The 22,898-nt window shown below is 43.1% G+C and overlaps 1 protein-coding gene across 4 annotated transcripts in view; it reads left to right on the top strand.

The window, feature by feature from the left end:
• The window catches only part of MGAT5 (alpha-1,6-mannosylglycoprotein 6-beta-N-acetylglucosaminyltransferase), a 340,832-nt gene that overhangs the window by 130,781 nt on the left and 187,153 nt on the right, over window positions 1-22,898 (top strand). For all 4 annotated transcript variants that reach the window (XM_081262405.1, XM_081262404.1, XM_081262402.1 and 1 more), the window contains exon 4: window positions 12,720-12,884. In XM_081262405.1, the coding sequence (XP_081118531.1) occupies window positions 12,720-12,884 (165 nt within the window). The remainder of the gene's footprint in view (window positions 1-12,719; window positions 12,885-22,898) is intronic.

The following is a 22,898-nucleotide window of genomic DNA, read 5'->3' as shown; positions in this document are numbered from 1 at the left end:
TTCGTGAAGTTATTCATCTTGTTCTCAAAAACGGAAGAGAGTCAGATAGGCCTCATCAGCAAGTCTAACTCACATTGCTAGTGTTCTTTCATCAGATGAACCTGATATATCAAAGTGGTCTTTGCAGCTGAGCTTCTGGAATTTAATTGGACTGAAGTGTGTTTGTGCTAGAGGTATTTGGGATCCCTTTGTGGTGAGATCCTGCTAATATAAGGCTTTCTCATCTGTTGTTATTGGGCCCTAGGGCGAGATGTGTCTTTATTGTGGGAGGTTGTTCATGCAAGATAAGATTTTAGCAATAGATGCCAGTAGCACCTCCCTGGTTTTAACAATAAAACATGGCTTCAGTGTGAGGGAATAATGGCTCCCCTCTCTGCTACTTTGTAGAATCACTGCTCCAAGAGTAGAAACAGCAAGCAGAATCTGACACCATCTTCTTACAGATGTTCTCAAGCAGATGTGTGTGTGTGTGTGTGTGTGTGTGTGTGTGTGTGTGTGTGTGTTGCTGGGGATTGAACCCAGGGCCTTGTGCATGTAAGACAAGTACTCTACCAACTGCGCTATAGCCCAGATAACTATTTTTTGTTATTTCAGTTTGGCCACCAAGTTTGACCTATGGACCAAATTCAGACTGCTGCTTATTTGTGCAAATAGAGTTTTATTGGAACATAGCCACTAGCATTTGTTTATAACAAATTCAATATAAGAGAAACACAGTAATACCAATATTTATTTTGCAAAACATCTTAAATATTCTGAATCCATATCCATCGTTCAGCAATCACCATAGGTCATTCTTAACATTCATCTGGTCGTGTTACTCATAGACCCAATGGTTTCCCAGGACCCTGGTGGTCTAAGGCAGAGTCAGCAACCTATGGCCTGTGGCCCAACTCCTCCTTGCTACCAGTTTTTATCAATAAAGTTTATTAGAATACAGCCATGCCCATTTGTTTATGTATTAGTTGCCACCGAGACTGCACAACCTAAAATATTGATTGTCGGATCCTTTATCAAAACGACTTGTCAGTCCCAACCTAGATAGTCTTTGGGTGAGTCTTCTTATCTTGTAGGGTGTGTGTGTGTGTGTGTGTGTGTATGTATGTATGTGTATTTTCTAAGTGTTTCTCATCCCTGTGTGTGGTTGGATCCCCTTCATTAGGAGCACATCCAAAGCAGTGTTCCTCTGCCCTCTGGAAACACTGTTTCTGAGTGACAGGTCAAGAGTCATAGCAGTTATTTTGGTGAGTTGGGGAGCTAGACAGTGTGGCTTTGCCATATTCTGTCTGCATAGTCTGGGCCCTACAGGCACAAACTACTTCTAAAGTGATGTACCAGTACCTCTCTCACCAGGGACTCTGTTGCTTGTACAAGGTGCTGCGTGTCAGCAGCCTGGCATGTGCCTGCTAGTGCTGTTAGTTTGAGTTGTACTCAAACAGTAACACAGATGGCCTCCAACTTAAAATTGTTCCACTTCCTGACGATGCAAAAGCATACACGTAAACTATTCTTTTACTTTCAGTGCAGTATTGAATAAACTACATGAAATATTCAACACATTATTGTAAAATAGGATTTGTGTTTGATGATTTTGCCTAGGGAGGCTAGGCTCAGCTGTGACGTTTGGTAGGTTAGGTATATTAAATGCATTTTCAACTAGTGCTGTTCTCAAGTTATGGGTTTATTAGGATATAACCCCATTGCAGGGGGAGGAACATCTGTAGAAGTGTCAAAGAGTAGCTCCTAACCTACTCTCCACCAATTCTAGTTCTGCTAATTTGAAAAGAAACTTCTGGACTTCTGTTGGGACTTAGGAATTCAAAAGTGCAGTCTGGAAGTTCTCCTGGCAGACTGTGTGGCACGGTCAAGAGCATTCATTCCTGGGGTGCAGAGGGCATTTCTCTGTCAGTCCATAAAGAAGTGTGTTGGCTTTTGCCTCCCAACCACATGTGAAGCCAGAGCTCTGCAGTACAGCCTCATCTGCATCTCTTTGGCCAGCATAGCTGGGGTCATGCCTATCAGGACATCATGGGAATTGTGGTACAAATGGTGCCACTTGCCCCAGTCAATGCCGTTTTTGTTTCTGAGGTGAATTGATCTCTGTTTCTAATGACCTGACCCAAATTCTGATCCCCAGTGATCCCCTCTTATCTAAAATGGCAGACCTGGTCCACTTTGGTTCTCTTGGGAACAGTAATGGAAACCTGAGGCCAGGTGGGCGTGAGATTCCTGCTTGTGGTGCAACTACACGTTGTTAACTCTGCCATGTCTCACCTGCTTGCTTCTCTGGACACTGGGGCACTGTCCTGGGAAGGTCAGCAGCTTAGGCTAACATTCCATAGCCATCCAACTTCTCTCTGCCACTCCCACCATATCACACTTGCCTGGCTCCTTCTTGCCCTCCAGATTTTGTAGTCTGCCCTTTCTTGCCTTCTGCCTTACTCCTCATTTCCTGAGCTGCTTAGGCCTAGACTTTCCTTTCTCCTGGCTCTTATCCTTTGAGCCTGGCACTGGGGTAATGTCTCTGTTGCCTGGTGTATGCCAAGTGCTGTCTAGGTTCTACTCATACAGTGGGAAAAAGATGGACGATGTGCCTGCTCTCATGAATATGGTTGTTCTCTTTGGAGAGAAAAAAATAATAATAAGAGAATGTCAGATAGCAGTAAATTCCTAGGGGAAAGTAACAAAGAAGGAATGTAATTTTTAAAAGTATCCAAGGGGCTTGGGAGGTCAGAGAAGGCCCCTCTTGAAAGGTGTCTTTTAACCTGAATGACAAAAGGAACAGCCCGGTGGGGTTGGAAGAGAGGTTGAGGCAGAGCATCTGGGACAGCTGTACCAGACCCCGAGGCTGTCACGTGCATTCAAGTGAGAAATGGAAGTCGCAGCATCTGGCCAAAGTGAGTAAGGAGCAACATGGGAGGTGGTGAGGTCTGAGAAGGGGGCAGTGTGCACAGGGCCCTGCAGGCTGTGGGTCTCAGTATGATGGGTGAGGGTGGGAGAGGCAGTGGAGATGGAAGTTCTCATGGGTGGACCAGGCCTTGGCCTCACCCTCTGACTCTGACCACTGCTGTTTTAGTCAGCTTTTTCATCACTATGACCAAAGACAAGACCAAAATGATTAGAAGAGGGAAAGTTTCTTTGGTGCTCAGGGTTTCAGAGGTCTCTCAGTTCCTAGATGGCTCATTCCGTGGCTCTGGGCCCAAGGTGGAACAGCACATCAAGGCAGAGGAAAAGCAGCTCAGAATGTGGCAACAAGGAAGCAGAGAGAGCTCTGCTCTCCAGAGACGAAATATAAACCCCAAAGGATCAGCTTGGTGACCTGGGGCCATACCCTACCAGCCTTCAGTTACCACCCAGTTAATCCCTATTGCGGATGAATGCACTGGTTAGGTTAAGGCTCTCATAACCCCATCACTTCACCTCTAAATTTTCTTGCAGTGTCTCACATGAGCTTTTGGGGGGCACTTCTTATCTAAATCATAACATCAGCCATGTCCGTGGGAGGAAGAAAGGTAACAAGGAAGGAATTTCTCCATTTTTGTAAGGAGGCATATGGTGGTGTGTGTGTGGGGGGGGGACCAGCAAAGGGCTTTGGTTACAGGGAACAGTGGAGAGGTAACTGCTTTGGGCTTGCAGTGGCCCTCAGTGACCTGGGACTTATGTCTAAAATGCTGGTCCCATTTAGGGCTGCCAGAGGGTAGCCACTGCCCTGAGTTGCAGACCTAGATGATGTTCTAAGACTGACAAGAGCTTTAACCAGTGTTTCCACCTCTCCTATGAAAAAAGGAGGGGAGGAAAGAGTTTGTATGATTTCCTGAAAGATGCAAGCCTGGAAAGGGTTTTGTTTTGTTTTCATTTACTTTTTTTTTTTTTTTTTGGTCTCTGTTATCTCTGTTGCTACAAATAAGATCAAGGCACCATTCTGGGAACTCTGGGACTTTTGTTGGGTATTATAGAAAACCACCATTGCCAAGGCAGAAATTCCCTCCCTGGAGGGAAAATGGCACTGTTCTGGGAGTGAAACTGGTTGGGGAGAAAATGAGCCAAGCTGGTTGGTGCTGTCTGAGGAGGCCTCCTTGTTGTGGTTGGTGTGATTACAGAAAAGGCTTTCTGCTTTAGAAAGCTTGTGACCTAAAAAACGGGTGTCTTGGGGCTGAGGCTTTTCCAGCCATGCTGTGATGGAGATCAGCTCACTCCACTTTCCCATCCAAGCCAGGCCAAGTTCACAAGCACGCCCAGCCCAGCGCAGCCCAGCCTGAGGTCTAAGGAAACCTCTCGAGTGTTAAGACAGGAGTCAGGTTGGAAGATGGGGTCCACCCTTCCGTTCCCATCCCCAAAACCTTTTCTTTCATGCCATGCCACCACTTCAAGTCTGGGTTGGGGGTGGGGAGTGTGTGCACATGTGTGACATTGGCATCTCAGGTTCAGAGAGTCCTCCCTTTACCTCATGACCGAAGCTCTCTTCCCTACTGACTCAGGGTTCCCTCTTTTGATCAGAACCAGCTGGTATCTAGGGAAGCTCTGGCCCTTTCACATCATCCTGGGACCACAAGGCCATCTGGGTGTGGCTAAGCATTTTCCCCATGTCCCAGTCTGTGCATTTTCTTCCCTCCATCTATCTTTTTCTTCTCCTGTTCTCTGTTATAGAGGAGGCTGCCTGACTTCTTTCATAGGAGGCCTGTCCCACTGTCGTGTCTCTGCCTGACCCTCAAGCCATGAGCGGCACATAGCATCTGTGCCACCATCTCTCTTCCCTGTGGAGGACCCAAGCCCCCAAGGAGCAGGGCCTTTGGTGTGTGTTATCCCCTACTGTGCCCCAGGCTTTGCTCATCATGCCTGGCACATAGTAGGGACCATGATGAATAGGGTCACCACCCCCACCCTCAGGACCCTGTCTGTGTGGTATGGGTACAGCTGGGACTGATTTGAGAATTAACAGGAATGTTTTTAGTGAAGCAGGAAATGGAAGAATTTCCCTGCGGACCCCACATCCAGGAGGCTCCAAGTAGTTATTATGTGTGATCCTGACATGGGAACCAGTATTTATCCTGGAAGGTGGTTAGAGGCTGTTTCCATGTGTGGTGGAGCAGGAGGAGCTCACTCCACGCTAGATGCATGACCGTGAGCAAGGTTCTGATCTTTTTAAAGGCTTCTTCCCTTTCTGTGAAGTGGTGGATGTATTATCACTTCCCTCACAGGACTTTAGGGATCACAGCTGACCATGAAAGATCAGTAAAAGGCATTTGTGGCTGTGAGTGAGTTGTTGCCACCCCCAGCCTGGAGGTACCTGCATCTATTAACATCCATCCAAAGCTGCCAGCGTGCAGGGTTTAAACACAGGGCTTCAGGGATCTTTGTATGTAGCTGTCCTTAGCATTGGCAGGGATGGGTGGGACTAGAATGAGAGGAAATCATACTCTGCTGCAGGGGAAAGGAGGCTTTCCACCCACATCCCAAATAATATGTGAATGTCTTTGGCATGTTCAAAGAGAAGGTTTTCATTTGATAAGCTGGGTGTGGTCAAGCTCACCTTTGAATCTTAGAGGGCAGTGTTGGTGGCACTGTGTCTGATAAGGGGTGTGAGAAAGAGCAGAATGCAAGGGACAACATGGTTATGCAGTCATATGGGGACCTTGGGTGACAATGGCCTTGACTTCATAGCATTTGTGAGCCCTAATCTCTTACAAAACAAGCACCAGAATGTATTGGTCTTTTTTTTTTTTTTTTAAGAGAGAGTGAGAGAGGAGACAGAGAATTTTTAATATTTATTTTTTTAGTTCTCGGCGGACACAACATCTTTGTTGGTATGTGGTGCTGAGGATCAAACCTGGGCCGCACACATGCCAGAGGAGCACGCTACTGCCTGAGCCACATTCCCAGCCCCTGTATTGGTCTTATTCCATGCAACTGGTGAGGTATTAGGAAAAGGCAGAGAACAGCCCAGGAACTCTGTTCTGCTTATTTACAGATTCCGTAAGCACTGACAGCCTTATGTTTGCTCTTTTTCTGAGACTCTGCAGTTTAGAAAGTTCCCTGAAACACTATATGACACCCCTGTGGCACCTAAGAAATAGCATTCACATCTAGAGCCATGGTCAAGGAATTTGAGCATCTGAGCTGCACTTTCACTTTGGTGTGATAGCTCTATAACTTCCAAGTGCAGGCTCCATCTTGTGCCCACAGCAGGGTAACTGGCACATTCAAATGAGAGTAGTCAGTGAGTTTATTGAGCTGTTTCTGGGGGTGTGGTCTTACCTGCCATTAGGGCACTTGTGGCCAGCTTCCTTGAATTCTCAAGAGTAGAATGCACTAGGCCATCTGCATGTTTAAAATAGCATTTCCTAACCAATGTCACTTTGAAAGTAGAGTTTTTATATAAATTGAGAGCATGTGAGGAAGCATAAAAAAGAATACAAAAACAAATACTCCTTAGCCCCAAACCCAGATCTTAACTGCTAATAAAATTTCGAATTCTCTCCAATGCCCACACCCTTTTTAATGCAGATAATATCTATGTGTGCATATGCATGTATATGTATATATATGTATGTATATATATATGTACTTTTTTAAAAAAATCATATTTTATATATACCTTTGAATGCTCATCTCTTTGTTATATATCCTCATGCAACTAGATAATTTGATGAATGTTCATTTTTCCTTAGTTTGTCCATCGACTCAATAAATATTTATTGAGCTCCTGGCCTTTATGGTTATTGTCCATAAACAGAAATGACAAGACAGTCGTCTGCCTTCCCTGAGTTTACAATCTAGTGGTTTATTCTACCTTATGAATGGGTGACATAATATAATTTGATCTTTTTTGTTGTGTGCCTGAGTAGTTTCCAGTTCTTATTTGTAGTAAATAACACTGTTTTCTTTTGTAAATGGCACTGCTTTGAATGTCCTTGTACGTAACGAATGGACTGTATTTTTGGTCATTTCTGTAACAGTATTATCTTTCTGTGGAAAGATAACTTTAAAATTAATTTAGAAACATATAATTGATGAAACTTGACATGCCTGGCAGTCAATGGAAATAAGAGGTTGAGGTTAATTCTTTTTTCATTAGCACCTTCCTTTCTCATCAACGCCCTGTCTTTGCCAGTTTCTCCAGAGCAGCAACTGAAGCTGCTCTGTGGTTCTGTTTTTCACACTCTGTCTCCCAGGGCAGCCATGGTGAAGAGGGATTTGAGTTAGGAGTAAGCACAGATGTGAATTATTTTTGTCAGCTCAGATGTTAAGTCCTTGTTCATTGCATCGGTGGTTTTGTGCCATGAAATCGTAGTGGCCACACCTTTGAAGCACACATCAATCTAGCCTTTCCTTACAACCCTTGACAGGTGGCGTCTGTGGATTGTGATGTAGTGCTTTGGAAGATGAGAATTGGCAAGGCTGAGGACCACTCTTGTGGAAGCATTTCTCAGGGCAAATGGGGTAGACCACACCAAGGTTTTCTTGGTGATTTCTACCATATCAATGGACTCGAGGGTGGAAAAAATCAAGTTTTACCACCCAGTCTCAGCTTTAGTGGGTAGGTCTATAACCCCAATCTACCAGCAAGGTCCCCTTTTCTTCTGAGATTCTGCCTCCTTGGATTCTATGTGTGGCTGGTAGTGATATCTTCATGGCTGTCCTGGTCAAGGCTGAGCCAGCAACTCACGGCCCTCTGTATCCCTAGTGTCCTGGTTTCCTGGGAATGAAAACTTACAGACGCTGACAGAGCACCTGTTCTAATGCAATCTAATTGATCTCACCATTTATCAAGGAACTTCAGGCATGGCGGGAACTAAAGCCTCCTTTCCCCAAAGGGGCATTTTAAGTGGGTTCAACTACTTTGATCTCATCTTTATCATGTACAATGAGTTCTAGGAACACAGAATTGCAGTAGTAATGTCAGGATTAAATTTTTATTGCTAAGGCTTTGAAACACAAACAAAATTTTAAAAGCTCATTAGTGACTGAAAATTATAATCCTGCTGAGGGCACATTTTACTGCTATAATAACTGTAAAACACAATGATAAATATAAAATATTATACTAGAATTTGGAGGAATATTTTCACCCTCATTGTCTTATTAAACTCGGTAGAAATTATTTTTTGGTGTATAGTCTTATTGTATAAACAGGTTATCATTAAGACTACACAAAAAATATTCTGTTTAAAATCAAAATAAAGCTATTAACAGTTTTTGCAGGTTGAACTATAAAATACAAAGGTGAGAAATAACTTCATCATCTGGAAATACAGTTTTGTCTTTATTTGTGGGAGGACATAGTTCGATTCCTTGTTCATTCACCCCTTCACTTTTACAAAGCATATTTATTGAGTATCATAATATACCTGGCACTGTGCTTAGTGAGTAAAGATGCTAGATAGGCTTGGTGTCATCTTTATCTTTGTGTTTCTTATTAACAATGTCTTTAATCTTGGACTACTTTGAAATAGTAACTCAGATTGCTAGTTGAGTTGAAAATGAACTCTTTTTTTCCTCTCATGTTGGGAGAGAAAATGTGCTTACTCAGGGAAAGTACCTAGAGAGTCCAAGGTTTTTGGCCACTCAATAGTTCTTCCTCACTTTAAGGCAGTAGCTGTGGAAAGGAAGATATATAATATGTATAAATATATTATATATATATATATATATATATAAATTTTTTTTGGGGGGGTCTTCAGCTGAACATCAGAGACTCTGTCAGGAGGATGGAGTTGCCATAGGACATTGGTATCACCAAATCTTGAGGATATAACAGTGATAGAATCCCAAAGGGAGGGTTCAGAGACTCCTGCTGACAGGTCCATGGTAATCCTTACAAGGCAACATGGTAGACAAAAGCCATTTGTTCAGGAACCAGACTATTTCCATCCTAGGACCCCAGTAACCTGGGGAAAATTACTTAGCTTCTCTGTGCTGTGACTGACTTGTCTAATGGGGATGGGGATAACCATGAGTTCCTCCTAGGTCTTGACAGAATTAAATGAGTTTATTCGTGTACAGTGCTTAGTGCAGAGAGAGTGGCTCACAGAACTCTAAGTGGAGGTGGTATTGGGGCAGTAGTTGTGAGGATGAGCATCAACATCCTCATTGATTTCTTTATTACTTTCTGTCACAGTCACAGATGGTCAATCAGTGGCAGGCAGTGATGAGTAAGGTAGTAGGTCCCATTTCCCAGGGGACTGTGGTTCGAGAATTGAGGGAGAATATTTTTCTGAGTGTTAATGCAACTGTGTTGCTCCAGTGACTCTCACCTATAAGTATTGGTTGGAGATTGTCCAGTAGTCCTATTGTGTTTTAACATGGTTCCCAATGGTCACCAGCCCTTGAGATCTCATCCGCACTGGCTCATCTTTGATTGGCTCTCTGGGGGAGGCAGATGTCCGTCCTTGCTGCTTGCCCTGATGTTTGCAGTGGTGCCTGTGGTGCCTGGAAGTGACACCTCGTGCAGGTTCTGAGTAGTTTCTCACTCTTGCATCCCTGGTGCATATCCTGCCCACCTCCCAGCCCCTGCCCTCACCACAACACAACACCACACACACACACACATACACACACACACACACACTTCTCTCTTGATAACAGCACAGAGGGACAGTGGAGAAAACAAGGGTTGGGGGATATTCGTAGTTCAGCAATTCTCAAATGGGGCCATTTTGTTCCCCACACCAGGAGATATTTGACAATGTCGGGAGGCACCTTTGGTTGTCATAACTGGGGAATTGCTACTGTCATTTAGTTGGTAGAAGTAGTGAAGCTGCTGAAGTTCCTTCAATGCCCAAGACAGTCTCCATATCAAAGACTGATGTGGCCCATGGTGTCAGTCATGCTGAGGTTGAGAAACTCAGGGTTAGCCCATGCCCAGGGGAGGACCTGGGCTTTGGTGTCTGGTTAACAACAGTTGCTAGTAACAGTTAAATGCTGTTTTAACACCAGTTTTACTTGACTGGTGATACAGGCTCCAGGCAGAGGATGGAGATGGGGAGATTGATGTCCTGCATCTGAGGAGAGTTTGCTTCTGCTGAGCTTAGCCACCTCTCAGTGGCCCAATTGTCCCTGTCTGCATGGCTAGCCTCCAGTAATCTCCAGAACTCAGGAGAGCCAGTTAATGCATTCGACACAGCTACAGAGCAGAGCGGGTGACTGACTCCCACCGTCCATGCCAGCTAATGATGTGCCAGGGACGCACTGAGTCATGCTACAGCCGGGGAGGAGCATGATCTCATGACCCTTCAGATTAAGTAACAAAGCTTTGCATCACCCAAGGAGAGACTTCTTTAGGAAGGATGAGAGCATGTTCCAGAGGGAATTTTTATTTTATTTATACAGGTAATAGGCAGTTTTGCCTAGGTAATTATGTGCCAGGCATTACTTGGCATTTGGTAAACATTAACAAATTAATGCTTGGTGGTTTTTTTTTTCTCCCTTTTCTTCTTCTTTTGGTGGGTCTGAGATCAAACTCGGGACCTACCACTGAGCTACACCCCTAGGCCTCCTTGAGTGCTCATTATGAAACCAAACCTGTTCTTGCCAGCAAAACAGTGCTAAAGGAACAGGAATGGAGAACCAAAACGTGAGCTCAGGAATTCTGGGCCCTTTACCACTATGGGATAGGGGAAAGACTCTCAACTTCATACTTGAACTGTCTCCAAACTTCCGTTTTCTCATCTGTACAGTGGAATTATACTGACAGGGGGAGGCCGTGAGGATCAAACAGGGTTGCTGACTGCTGGTGGTATGTGACCAGCATTAATTCCCCTCCAACCTTTGGTGTTGCAGCACCATTGCTCCCTGCTGGCCTTTATGTGTTGCATAATTGTTCTATAATTTGGCTGGTAGGTGTAGACACAAGAAGGACACTTGGGAGGAACAGGAAACAAAGTATATTATACTCAGAGGTCCTGGAGACAAAGTACATTATACTCAGAGGTCCTGGAGACAAAGTGTATTTTACTCAGAGGTCCTGGAGACAAAGTGTATTTTACTCAGAGGTCCTGGAGACAAAGTGTATTATACTCAGAGGTCCTGGAGACAAAGTGTATTATACTCAGAGGTCCTGGAGACAAAGTGTATTATACTCAGAGGTCCTGGAGACAAAGTGTATTATACTCAGAGGTCCTGGAGACTGGCAGCAGGGCACATCCTTCAAGGTCATGCAGGAAAGACCCTGGGTTGGTCAGGAGGCAGAAGATATGAATGAGGGGTGGGTTAGTCGCTTGCGTTTATTAAGAAGGAAGAAGGTGGAGCAGGGTGAAGAGATTAGGTTTGGCTAATTTTAATAATCTTGGTGGGCTCTGGGGTGCAGCAGAAATCCCTAGTTGCCTATTATCTGGCCCTGAGGCCATCAAGGCAGAGTTGTGATTATCTCCTGTGTTTGTGTGGGCCAGATAGTGAAGCTGCCTCTGGGTTCCTTGTTTGAATTGTCAAAGGGTTGCTTCAGACTGGGCTTTTCATTATCTCTAAGAATTGGCTAGCTCTTCAGGGACAACCAGAAAGGTTTTTGAAGATGTCAAAATATTAAAACCTATGGGGAGAAAATTTATAATACCTATAGGTAAAATATGCATTGAACAGTAGTAAAATGAGTTTCAGATATTTACTGGAGTGAAAGATCAAAGAAGCTGCTATGGACTTTATCACCATGAAGAAGTTTAATATTTAGCACTGGGATGAAATTATGCCAAGAACCAGACTTTGAGAATAGAACAACTTTCAGGATAAAGATAAAGATTTTGTTTCTGTTTAGTTTTCAGTCTGCTTAAGTGAGCCTATCTTTAAACCCTTAACAACACAAACTTCCATGTTAATTACATGTCTGGGTTTCCATTCTAATGAGTTTCTCTCTTGGCCTGCATGCAGCTTGGCTGAGGTCCATTGGCTGTGGTCTAGGTGGGGGAACGGACCCTGCTCCTGGGCAGATCAGAGCACCTGTTCAGAGGCGAGCTTTGCTCTGTTCTCTGAAGAATGGAAGGTGACACTTCCCATTTGTCTTAATTCAGGGCTCTTCTGTGTCCTGCTGTCCACACTGGGCATTTTTCCCCTGGCCCACTCCCAGTTCATAAGCAGGTCTGGATTCTGTTCACATGGATGACTCTTGTCCATCTGCCTTTCAGACACATACAAGTCAGTATATTTTTCTTTGATGGTGAGTTTCCAGAAGACAGGGTCTAGGTTCATTGCTTTTTTTCCCTCCCCTATGGAGTATGTTGCATACAAACTTGGTAACACTTGTATGGGGATGAAGACAGTATTCCTATAGTTCATCCAGAAGGAAGGTTACTGCTTTTTAACAGAGTCAGATGGATAAGAAACAGACTCCACTCATCAATAAAATGTCAGTGCCACGAGAGAATATCCCCAGCATAGATTTTTCTCTTTGGACCTAGTAGCTGGAAATAATTTTATATTACTTCTTGCCACAAAACACATTCTGTAGCAGACTGATTTGTTTCATAGGTCTGGGCTGATTGATGGTGGCTGCTGTCATCTTTAAGATGTGGGTTGTTAGGACAGGGTTTTTGCACCACTTCAGAAACATTTGAGCATTTTGTTTTGTTTTCAGTGCAAGAGGTCAAACTCAGAACCTTACACATTCTGGGCCAATGCTTTACCACTGAGTTACATCCCCAGACCACATTTACAAAGTTTTGTCCTCTGTTATGTGTGAGTGAAATAGGTACAGAATTAAAAAAAAAAAAATTCTACATTTCCTTTTTCAGACCTGAAGAAAACTCTTGCTGTATTATTGGACAACATTTTGCAGCGTATTGGCAAGCTAGAGTCGAAGGTGGACAATCTCGTTATCAATGGCACAGGAACAAACTTGACCAACTCCACCACAGCTGTTCCCAGCTTGGTAGCACTTGAGAAAATTAATGTAGCAGGTAAGAATGTCTGTCCCATGCCCCAACTTGCAGTTGAAACCTGCTTTGGACTAGGGAAGAATAAAGGAGCATCAAGGTTCCTGTTGGTATTATATGAATTCCTTAAACTTGGTGTGGCTATTGTGAAGATGAGCTGAAATTTATTTTTCAATAACAGATGCCAGAATGGTTTTATGACCTCATTGTCATGTGTAATATCCGGTGGTTTCTCTGACACATTCGCACCTAATGAGCTCCTGAAATTGCGTCTAATGAGAAGATTCATAGCACAGATTGAATGAAATAGAGAGATTATCTGGCGTTCCTTCCTGTTCCCCACTCTTGTCTGATAATTTCAAAAGTCTCTTATGCATAATATTCTCTCCTCCCTGTTGCTCAAGTAGAGCTACCATTGCAGAAAAGGCCCTATTTGTACATGGAACAGTAGAAATTCTGGAAGTGACCTTTCGGAGACAGATGGCCTAATTCTGACCAGGTTCTATAGCCACTTATGGAAACTACCATGCATTTATCCCTGGGATGCATTTTGTCTGGTCCCTTCTTGAAGTTGAAATCTTGGATGAGAGAAGAGAAAAGGGTTAAAAAGGAAACCCAAATGGGTAGGTGGCATGTTATTGTCCATAGCATGCCATGTTGGACCCATCTTTCCACATCCCTGCCCTGAGGATGGCCCTTGGGTCTTCATACCTGAGCCAGAACTGCTTGTTAGGGTGACTACTATTTCCTAGGGACCCAGGAAAAAGGGAAGAGCTGGAGGATTTGGGTTAGGTGATTCGGATGATTGGTTGTGAAAAGAGCTATCTATACTTCTGGCAGGTGACCTTAACTCTGGTTAGGAGATAAAGTAAGTAGCCAGGATACTTTTGAAATGTAAAAAACCTACTTTCATATACTCTGTGGCTTTTTTTTTCTTTTCTCTTCCTTATAAAAATTCAGTCTAAACTAGGAGAGATTCTTTTCTTGTCTACCTCCCAGTGTCAAAACATTTAATCATTTCATGTTATTCAGGCTGGCTGTATTACCTTTTTGTTATATTCTTTGCCCCTTAGCAAATTTTAAATTGCAAAATATATTTCTAATAATCCAAAGTATCCAACCAAAGTATTAAAAATAACTTTTAATTACAACACAGAGGCGGTGTCATCTAGGCCATAAATCCCGTCTTCCCTGCAGTTTCCCACAGTTTCTGTAATTAGACAAGAAAACCTCCCACTGTGTTAAGCTGCTTATTAATAAATGGGAGCCATGCCTCTCCAGTCCCACTCCCCCATGCCCATCCCTAGTAGATGATGCTTTTGGAAAGGGCCCATCTGATTTCACCACAGCTCTGCATGATCTGATATTGGAGGTGGGGGTGGTATGCTGGCTTTTAATTTTGCTGCCTCCCTCCCCTCCTGCCTCCATCCTTCAGTTTCAGGGCTCATGTCAACATATCTGCTATAATTCTCTCTCCAGCTGTGGGCTTTAATTCTGAGTGCCAGACTCAGAGAGAAAGAGTTTTCCACCAGGGTTTCTAGTCTCAGAGCACAGGATCATAAGTGACCTCCAGGAATAACTTGTGAAGGGCCTTTGGGGCCACTTCTTTAAGATGGGTTATTAGCCCTGTGTGTTGAACTGAGTATAATTCAGCTAACAAGTATCTCTTGAGCATGTTCACTAAGTCATTGGCTCTGTGGAGTGCCTCTGAATGTGCCACCAATGCTGTTTTTTGATATTTAAAGAACTAGAGTGTTTTGTTACCTTTTCCTTTTTGGGAAATAGGGGCAAAGTTAGAGTTGAGCCTTTAATAATTAACCTCATTCTCATGCTTTGCATCTTTCCTGTGTGCCGGGGACACTCTCCATACTTTTATGATTTTTATTGGTCCATTAGGAAAACAGAATACTTGCATATTCTGGCACATTGTCTAGAGAATGTGTTAGGCATACTCCTCTATTTCCAGAGGTGGGAGAGTCCTTTACATCTTGTCAGTTAACCAATATGTGTTTTTTTTTTTTTTTTCGTCCATGCCTAGAGATCAGGATGCCATTAAGAAGGACAAGGACTGAAGTCTATAGTCCTCATTTTTGAGCAGTTTCTTGTTGCTCTCCTGCCCTTTCTCTGGTCATGGCCATACTGTGGGTCCTTAGAGGCCGCTTGTCATCCCAGCAATGGCTCCTGAGCTGCGAGAGAGTTCATTTTTATGGGGTTCCAATCTGAGTTGAGTGAAGTTTTTCTTTCTCCTCTCCTGCATGAAGACATGTGGTAATTGCTCAGAAATGTTCTCTCTGGTGTGTCTTTACTGCTTACTCTGATGTCTTATTGCTCACTGATGTTGCTGATTGCTTACTGTTGTGTCTTATTGCTTGCTGATATATCTTCTGGTTGACTATAAAACGTTTCTAAATTGGGTACCATAGCAGTTGAAGAAGGGCTCCCTAAATTTATTTCCTTTAAAGGGACAGCTGTGTGTGTGTGTGTGCACGCGCGCACACGCACGCGTACTTGTGTGTCCTTGTTCTGTTTAGCTGTCTTCTATGTGGCTTTTATCCAGGATGACTTTTCTTTCCAAATATATCACCCTTGGGCTTTTTTATTATGTAAAAGTCAATGTGCCCCTAGAGGAATTTAGGTAGAAATGAACTTTATTAAAATCAAGAATCAAATTGAACTGCATTTGTGAGCCCAGTTGATTTTGTGGAAGGCAAAGGGGAATCAAAGAAATGAAAAAGTAGATTTTTTAAAAATCTCTTCTGCTCATCATATGGTAAATTATTTACCCACATTTAGTCTCTGAAAGGGTTTGAATGTACCCTTGTCAAAATTACCTACTTTCAATGGGGGTGGGGTGAGGCTCAGTGGCAGAGCACTTGCCTAGTGATCTGAGTTCAATCTTCAGCATCACAATTTAAAAAAAAAAATTTTTTAAAGTCTACTACTTGCAGAGTGATGCTTTGGTTTCTAGAACAACCTATCTACCTTACATTTCATGATCTTAAATGATGCCTTGGAGGGAACAGAATAGGCTCTGTAGTTCTTTGCCATGTACCTGATAGGGCATAAAGGCAAAAGCACATAGATACCTGCTAATGAAACTGCTCACCTTTTGAGGACGAGAGCATGTCTGGTTGCTGTGAGTTCTGCCTTCGCTGGTGTGTCCAAAGCTTACCTATTGAAGGTACTCGGCTGATACTGCTCACATGGACTGGATTATGCCGGAAGACTTTTTCCCTGTGATTCCCTTTTCTGTTCATATTTATGAGGATCCTCCCGAGAGCAGGGCTTGGCATCTCAGACCTAAGTACGACTGCCTTGTTTGTCATGACTCTGTGTTGCAGAGACAATTCTGTGGGGCAGAGCCTTCATAGAATGTGAGAGTTACAATTCTAGGTTGTAATATTTTGGAGGATAAGAATGCCATGGGGTCTTCTTCAGGGGCATGTATATTTATTTACTTTTATGCTATCTATAACTTGTTGCTGTTGTTTAACAGCTGAATTACTGGCGAACATTCACTCTTTGCTAAAAAAAAAACAAACAAACAAACAAGATGCAACAATAGCATCTGCTTTGTGTGACCACGTAGGATTACAAGATCATTTGGGAAATAAGATCATAAAATCGGATGTACGGATTCAACTCAAGTGATTGTTTTCTGATATTTGGCTCAAGCTGAATGTCAGGCAGCCCTGCATTTTTCAACGTTATTTGCTATACGTCATGTTTTCAGTGTTTGGGATCGAAGCACAGTGTATTTGAACTTGGATGCTGTTCTTAAAAACAAACAGGATTATTTTTCTTACCATTTGGAACTTGGAAATGAAAAATGCCCCTGCTGAGTTTGGGGCTTGCCTCAGAAAGTGTAATTTCCCCCTTTGTGTTGCTAATGGACCTTGAAATTAAATCGCACCTGTTCTGTGACCTTGTTTGTATTCCTGAGTTTTTCCCTGTGTGAAAGTAGCACCCAGAACCCAGTGTCCGCAGCATCCAGCTCAGGTAGTGGCTCAGCAAGTGACTTTTCCAGGGTTAAGTATTGACCGATTAGTGGGACCCTGTATGCTATGGAGGGTAGGGAAGATGTGTATTTTCAGGGTGCTTTCCTGTTCATTGGATCGAGAAACAAATGTGTTCTGTCTGTGTACATGTCATTTTCTGTTTCGTTCTTTGCAAAGGCAGCAATAAATGTTTGGATACTTGTCAGAAACTATCCTTTCAGCATCTTCACAGAAAATGCATGTCATTGTTGGTGTGGTTTTTATTTTATGTGGTGAAGGGCATTTTGATTTTTATCATCAAGAAGAAAAATACAGTTTCAGAGAAATGATGCTGACCTTCAAGGCTGTGGACCTATGGCAATGATTCTCAACGATGGACAACCATCCCCCCTCCCCAACACACACACACACACACACACACACACACACACACACACAAAACCAGGAGAAACTTGGCAATGTTTGGAGAAGTTTTTGATTGTCATGACTCTGGAGAGAGAATTTTTATATCTAAAAATAGAGGCCAGGGATTCTACTGGCCTCTAAATATCCTCAGGATGGCTTCTACAACTGAGAATTATCCAGCCCCAAGTGTCGATCATACTCTGGTTGAGAAACCCTGATCTCCAAGGTATTTTTGGAATCTGGTGGCAGCAAGTATGCCTACTTGAAGTCAGTGATAAAAAGATGCCCAAGTCAGATATTGAGGTTTCCTACTTGGGTAGCTGAGTCTTTACCTCTTCCTAGTTTGTCTGCAACCTTTGCAACTGGTCTTTGAGACCTCCAATGAACAAGATTGCATAAACTCCCAGAAGACTGTTTTGGAATCCTAATCTAAAGAAACTCCTCTCTTGGCCCACAACCAATGCAATTTTTTGGCAATGCGCATTGTACTTCTGCTTATATAGGAGGTAATTATTTCTTTTCAGGAAAAGAGCCACTAATTCAGAATAATGATGGCACTAAGTAGTCGGAGAGAGTGGATTTAAATTGCAGAATGTTAGAAGAAATTCCATGTTATTAATCGAAAGCAGGGCACATATAATTATCAAGGTAGGAGAATTAAATAAGTTAAGGAAACAAGACTAAGTCCCCAAAGATTTACTATACATTATAAAATACCCAACACATCATATTTGGAGCAAAAGGTGATAGAAAGGTAGGTTGGGGTATATGTGAGGAATTTTTGGTGTGGAGTTTGTTTTCTAGGCGGTGGAAGTTGAGGACGGGTTTAAAGCACGAGGATGATTAGATGGGATTGCATTTTCCGGGAATAATTAATGCCTATGAGAATTTGACGTGCATTTGAAGGGTCCAGTCAGAAGCCAAGCGAGAGTTTACCTGCCCCAGGTAGGAAGAGAAGGCCGGAACCCAGACAAGTGCAGGGGTATGGGGAAGAGAAGCCATGGAGAGATTCATCTGCTTGACTCCACTAAAACACCTTTATGCCCCCCCAATTTTTTTTGTATGCTTAAATCCAAGAGTCTAAAATGAACCTATTGAAATATGTATCAATGAAAATAGGTAAAGAATAAAACAGCAAAAGACCAAAGAATATGTGAGAGAAAGCATATGCTGTTCCATAACTGTGCAATGTCTACTGAATCAATACCATATGTAAGCTGATATCATCACTGTATACAGCTACCTCATTAAGCCAAATTAGAGCAAGTGGGATCTGTTGTCTTCAGATTAAAACAAACAACTCTCACTTCAGCACGTCTTATCTCTGATATGAAGAACAACCCTGTGCGGAGGCATTTTACCAACAACAGCCACAGGTTCCCCAGGCCAGCCCTGCAGTGCTCATTACTGAGGGTTGCTGGTCTTCCTGCTGTTTTCCCCATCAAATGATCAAGGAGGAATGGCATTCCCTGCAGGGATATACCTTTTGAAATGGGGAAAAAAAAAAGCCATGCACACCTGAAGGGTCGGTAATGAGTCCAATAAGTCTTAGAGTTGCTTGGTTCCTGATTCTCTTCTGCAAGAACTGTACATTCAGAGCAACCTTTAATGTAACATAGTGGCTAGAACTCTACATTTTTATAATGAGCCACCAAGAAATAACAAAAATTATGATCTTATAAAAAATCTCAAGTTTTCAGAAAGGATAGTGAAGCCTTTCTTCCTATAACAATACAACAGTCAATTGCCAGGTGATTTCGGGAACCCAAGTAGAGCTCTGCCAAAACAGATGAGTGGCATGGCCACCATTGTCATGATGAATGGGTCTAGGACACAGTGGCTGATGTGGTGCATGTTAACAAGGGGGGGACAGGCCCAGTGGCACACGCCTGTAATCCCAGCAACTCTGGAGGCTGAGGCAGAAGGATCCCAAGTTCAAAGCTAGCCTCAGCAACAGCAAGGTGCTAAGAAACTCAGTGAGACCCTGTCTCTAAACAAAACACAAAAGAACGGGGCTGGGGATGTGGCTCAGTGGTTGAGTGCCCTGGAGTTCAATCCCTGATACCAAAAACAAACAAACAAACAAACAAAAAAAAAACTGAGCTCAGATGGGCAAACAATAACTGAAAACTTGCCAGCCTGCCAAATAGGCATTGGATTTACAAGAAAGATATAGAATACCACCCCCACCTTTGAGGAGCTTAGAGACTGACTGTGGAGACAAGTGGTAAAGTCTAAGGATACTAACAAAAGTCATGGGGAATACAAAGCAGGAGCACTGAAAACCTTTAGGGTCTGAGGAGGGCCAGGGAAGGCTGCTTAGGAGACAGTGCTTCTGGTGAGTTTCGGAAAAAAAATATAAATAATAAGGAGAACAACTAAGAACAGAGCAGGGAGGAAGAGCATGAGAAGAAGATCACCATTAAACAGGGACGAGAGGTGGGAGGGGAAGGGAGAGAGAAGGGAAACTGCATGGAAATGGAGGGAGACCCTCATTGTTATACAAAATTACATATAAGAGGAGGTGAGGGGAAAGGGGGGAAAAAACAAGGGAGAGAAATGAATTACAGTAGATGGGGTAGAGAGAGAAAATGGGAGGGGAGGGGAGGGGGGATAGTAGAGGATAGGAAAGGCAGCAGAATACAACAGACACTAGTATGGCAGTATGTAAAAACGTGGAAGTGTAACCGATGTGATTCTGCAATCTGTATTTGGGGTAAAAATGGAGTTCATAACCCACTTGAATCAAATGTATGAAATATGATATGTCAAGAGCTTTGTAATGTTTTGAACAACTAATAATAATAATAATAAAAGAAAAGAATTAGCTCAATAGAAGGGCTTCCAGGCTGCCCCCCACAAATGTAAATACATAAAAGTGTGAATAAGCAGCATACTATGGGCTGGGCTAGTTCCAGTTGGGGCTGGGATATGCTCAGCTATAGCAGCATTTAAAATGCAGCAGAGGGCCCACAGGTAACTTGGTGGTAGAGCACTTGCCTAGCAAGCATGAGGCGTCATTCTCCAGACTACAGAAGGAAAAAATGCTGGCAGACAAGTTAGAAATCCAGCAGCTTTGCCCTCTGAATCCTCAAGGAGAGAAAACTTCGAGAGAGGGTGAAAAGCTGGCTTATTGGAGCCTCTGGTAGACCATGGGAGAAAGCAAGAAAGACGTTGTCATGGTGACTCCCAAGAAAGAGGTTTTCCTAATGATGAATGGTGACTCCTTAGCAGGTGCTCAGGGGGATTCAGAGTGTCAAGTGTCTTGCCCCAAGCCATTTGTTTATCAATATTGGCTTTGCTGTTTTATCACTTACCTGTTTTCATTGGTACATTTTTCAGTAACCTCATTTTAGAGTCTGAGATTTTAAAATACAAAAAAAACCTCCCTAAAATTGGAATAGATTTATAGTGGGGTCAAGGAGATGTCTCTGTCCTCATGTTTTTGAAAAGGATTTTTGAGGGGGTTTGGAGATATGTGAGGTTTTTAGAGATTTTCCACTAAGCTGTGCTTTTGATTTTGCATACCCACAGCTTCTTACATTAGGTGACCTACATGAAATCAATTGCTGGTTTGTTTGTGTTTTTTTTTTTTTTTTTTTCCTGCAATGCTGGGGATCAAACCCAGGACCTCATGCATCCTAGGCAAGTGCTCTACCACTGAGTATCGTCTCAGGCTTACTTTGTGTTTTTGTTTTTCCCTTCTCATTTGTATCTCAGGAAAAGAAAGCATATGAGGCATAGGTGGTCTGAGTTTAGAAATCAGGGAACAAAGGATCCAGTTAGTATGTGATCACGAGAAGTTGAACTGGACCATAGTTTGGGCTTGCACAAATATTTCTATCATTGGATGTCTATTCTCTGTCTCTCTTTTACCCTTGAACATTCAGCAAGTCTAAAGTATGAAATTTCAGACCCACAGCATGAACAGGGTGAGCACAGGGGCTCTATGTCTGGGATTGATAGAGGGTTTTAAACAACAGTTTGATTTGCCTACTTGGAGTAGGATAGCCACACCATTAGTTAGCATTAAGCTGTCTTGAGATTTATGTTGGTGAGCTTTTCAAGTCAATGTTTGCAGTGGAAACTTTACCTAAGTGCAACTGGAGATGGGCTATTGAACCAGAGCCACTGTGCAAGAGCCACAAACCAATATCCTCTGAAGGATTTGTGTTAATGCTTCTCCCACTAGGGTTCTTGATTGAACAGTAGCTGTAGGATAATGGTTCACTGACTCTGGACCCTGACTGCATGGGTTCAAATCTTAGCTCAATCACCTCCTAGCCCTATAACCTTACATCAGTTTTCTCATCTATAAAATTTGTGTGAAGCACCTGTGCCATGGATATAAGGACAGAGTCAACACATGTAAAACACTCAAGGTGCCTAGCAGAAAAGAAGAGCTCAGTATGTTTTGGCCTTTGATTTATATACTTCTTAGCCTACTTCAGGGTCTGACCCCTGAGTCAGGTATATCAGTACTAAATGTGTGTATAAAATCCCCAGGTCTGACCCTGTATTTTATAGACAGAACTGGGTCTGGAAAAAAAGTATTTCCAGAAGCTGTTTGATGATTGCAACCTGGTTATGGTTTTTGGCACCAGAAATTCTTGAGCAATACTTCAAGTCCCCTTATGTACTCAATGTTGGCCCTGTGCTTAACCATTGCTAAGCCTCAGCTTTGTGCCCTATGCAACAGAGATCATGAAGCCAATGCTGTCCCCATGGCAAGGATGGAGTGAGATCATGCAAAATGGGAGCCTGGCACAGTACCTTATCCCCTTGACCAGTTGACCCTGCCCTCTGTGATTAATACCCTGTTAGAAAGGAGCCATCACTGATATAATGTGGTGAACACTGATGTATCTTTTATTCAACTAACACTGATTGAATGGTGCCAGGCCTGTGTTAGAAAGTGGAAATGCAGCTTGGTGAGAACTAGGGCTCCTCTGTGAGTGGAGGGTTCACTGCCTAGTGGATGAGGAGGACTGTGGGTATTGCTGGTGCTCATGATACCTTTCTTGACTCTCAGCCTAGAGCTGCTTTCACCCCAGTCCAAGTGAACCTGTTGGCTATGCCTGACCTTGGGAATGACCTTCAAATTTTGCAGTCATCTGGAGATGAAGATAACAATGACCTAGAGAAACTGATACAAAACAAAACAAAACAAAACAAAAACATTTCACCTGTCAGATGGTGGAAGTCATATGGCCCCTGTCAGAGCAAACTCAAGCAGATCCAGAAACAGTGCCTGACCCTTCACTGTACCTTCTCACTCCAAAACCGGGAGGGGAATTCCTGTGCTGGAGTGTTCAGCTCTCAAGGGAAGACAGTCATTAACCTGTCTAAACTCTATGCTAATAGAACCTTCTCGATAATTGCTTTCCTTTAGTATGGTTAATGTGAGCAGTACAAGTTACAGCAAGATTTGCAGAAGAACAAAGTAAATATTTAAGACTTTATTTTAGGGTGCAGTTAGATGGGAGCAGAGTATTACTAAAAGCTGTATCTGATGATATCTAACATAGAAACACAGTGAGCCATGGGGCTAAAGTTCTACTTGTTTCCCTTCAGTGGCTCTGTGAGCCCTAACTCTAGGGAGGCAGGTGGGTGTCCGTGGGAGACAGTTACAGGG

Source organism: Spermophilus citellus (assembly GCF_964194105.1).
Source record: "Spermophilus citellus genome assembly, chromosome: 11".
NCBI lineage: Eukaryota > Metazoa > Chordata > Mammalia > Rodentia > Sciuridae > Spermophilus > Spermophilus citellus.
This window is presented reverse-complemented; position numbering and strand designations above follow the sequence as displayed.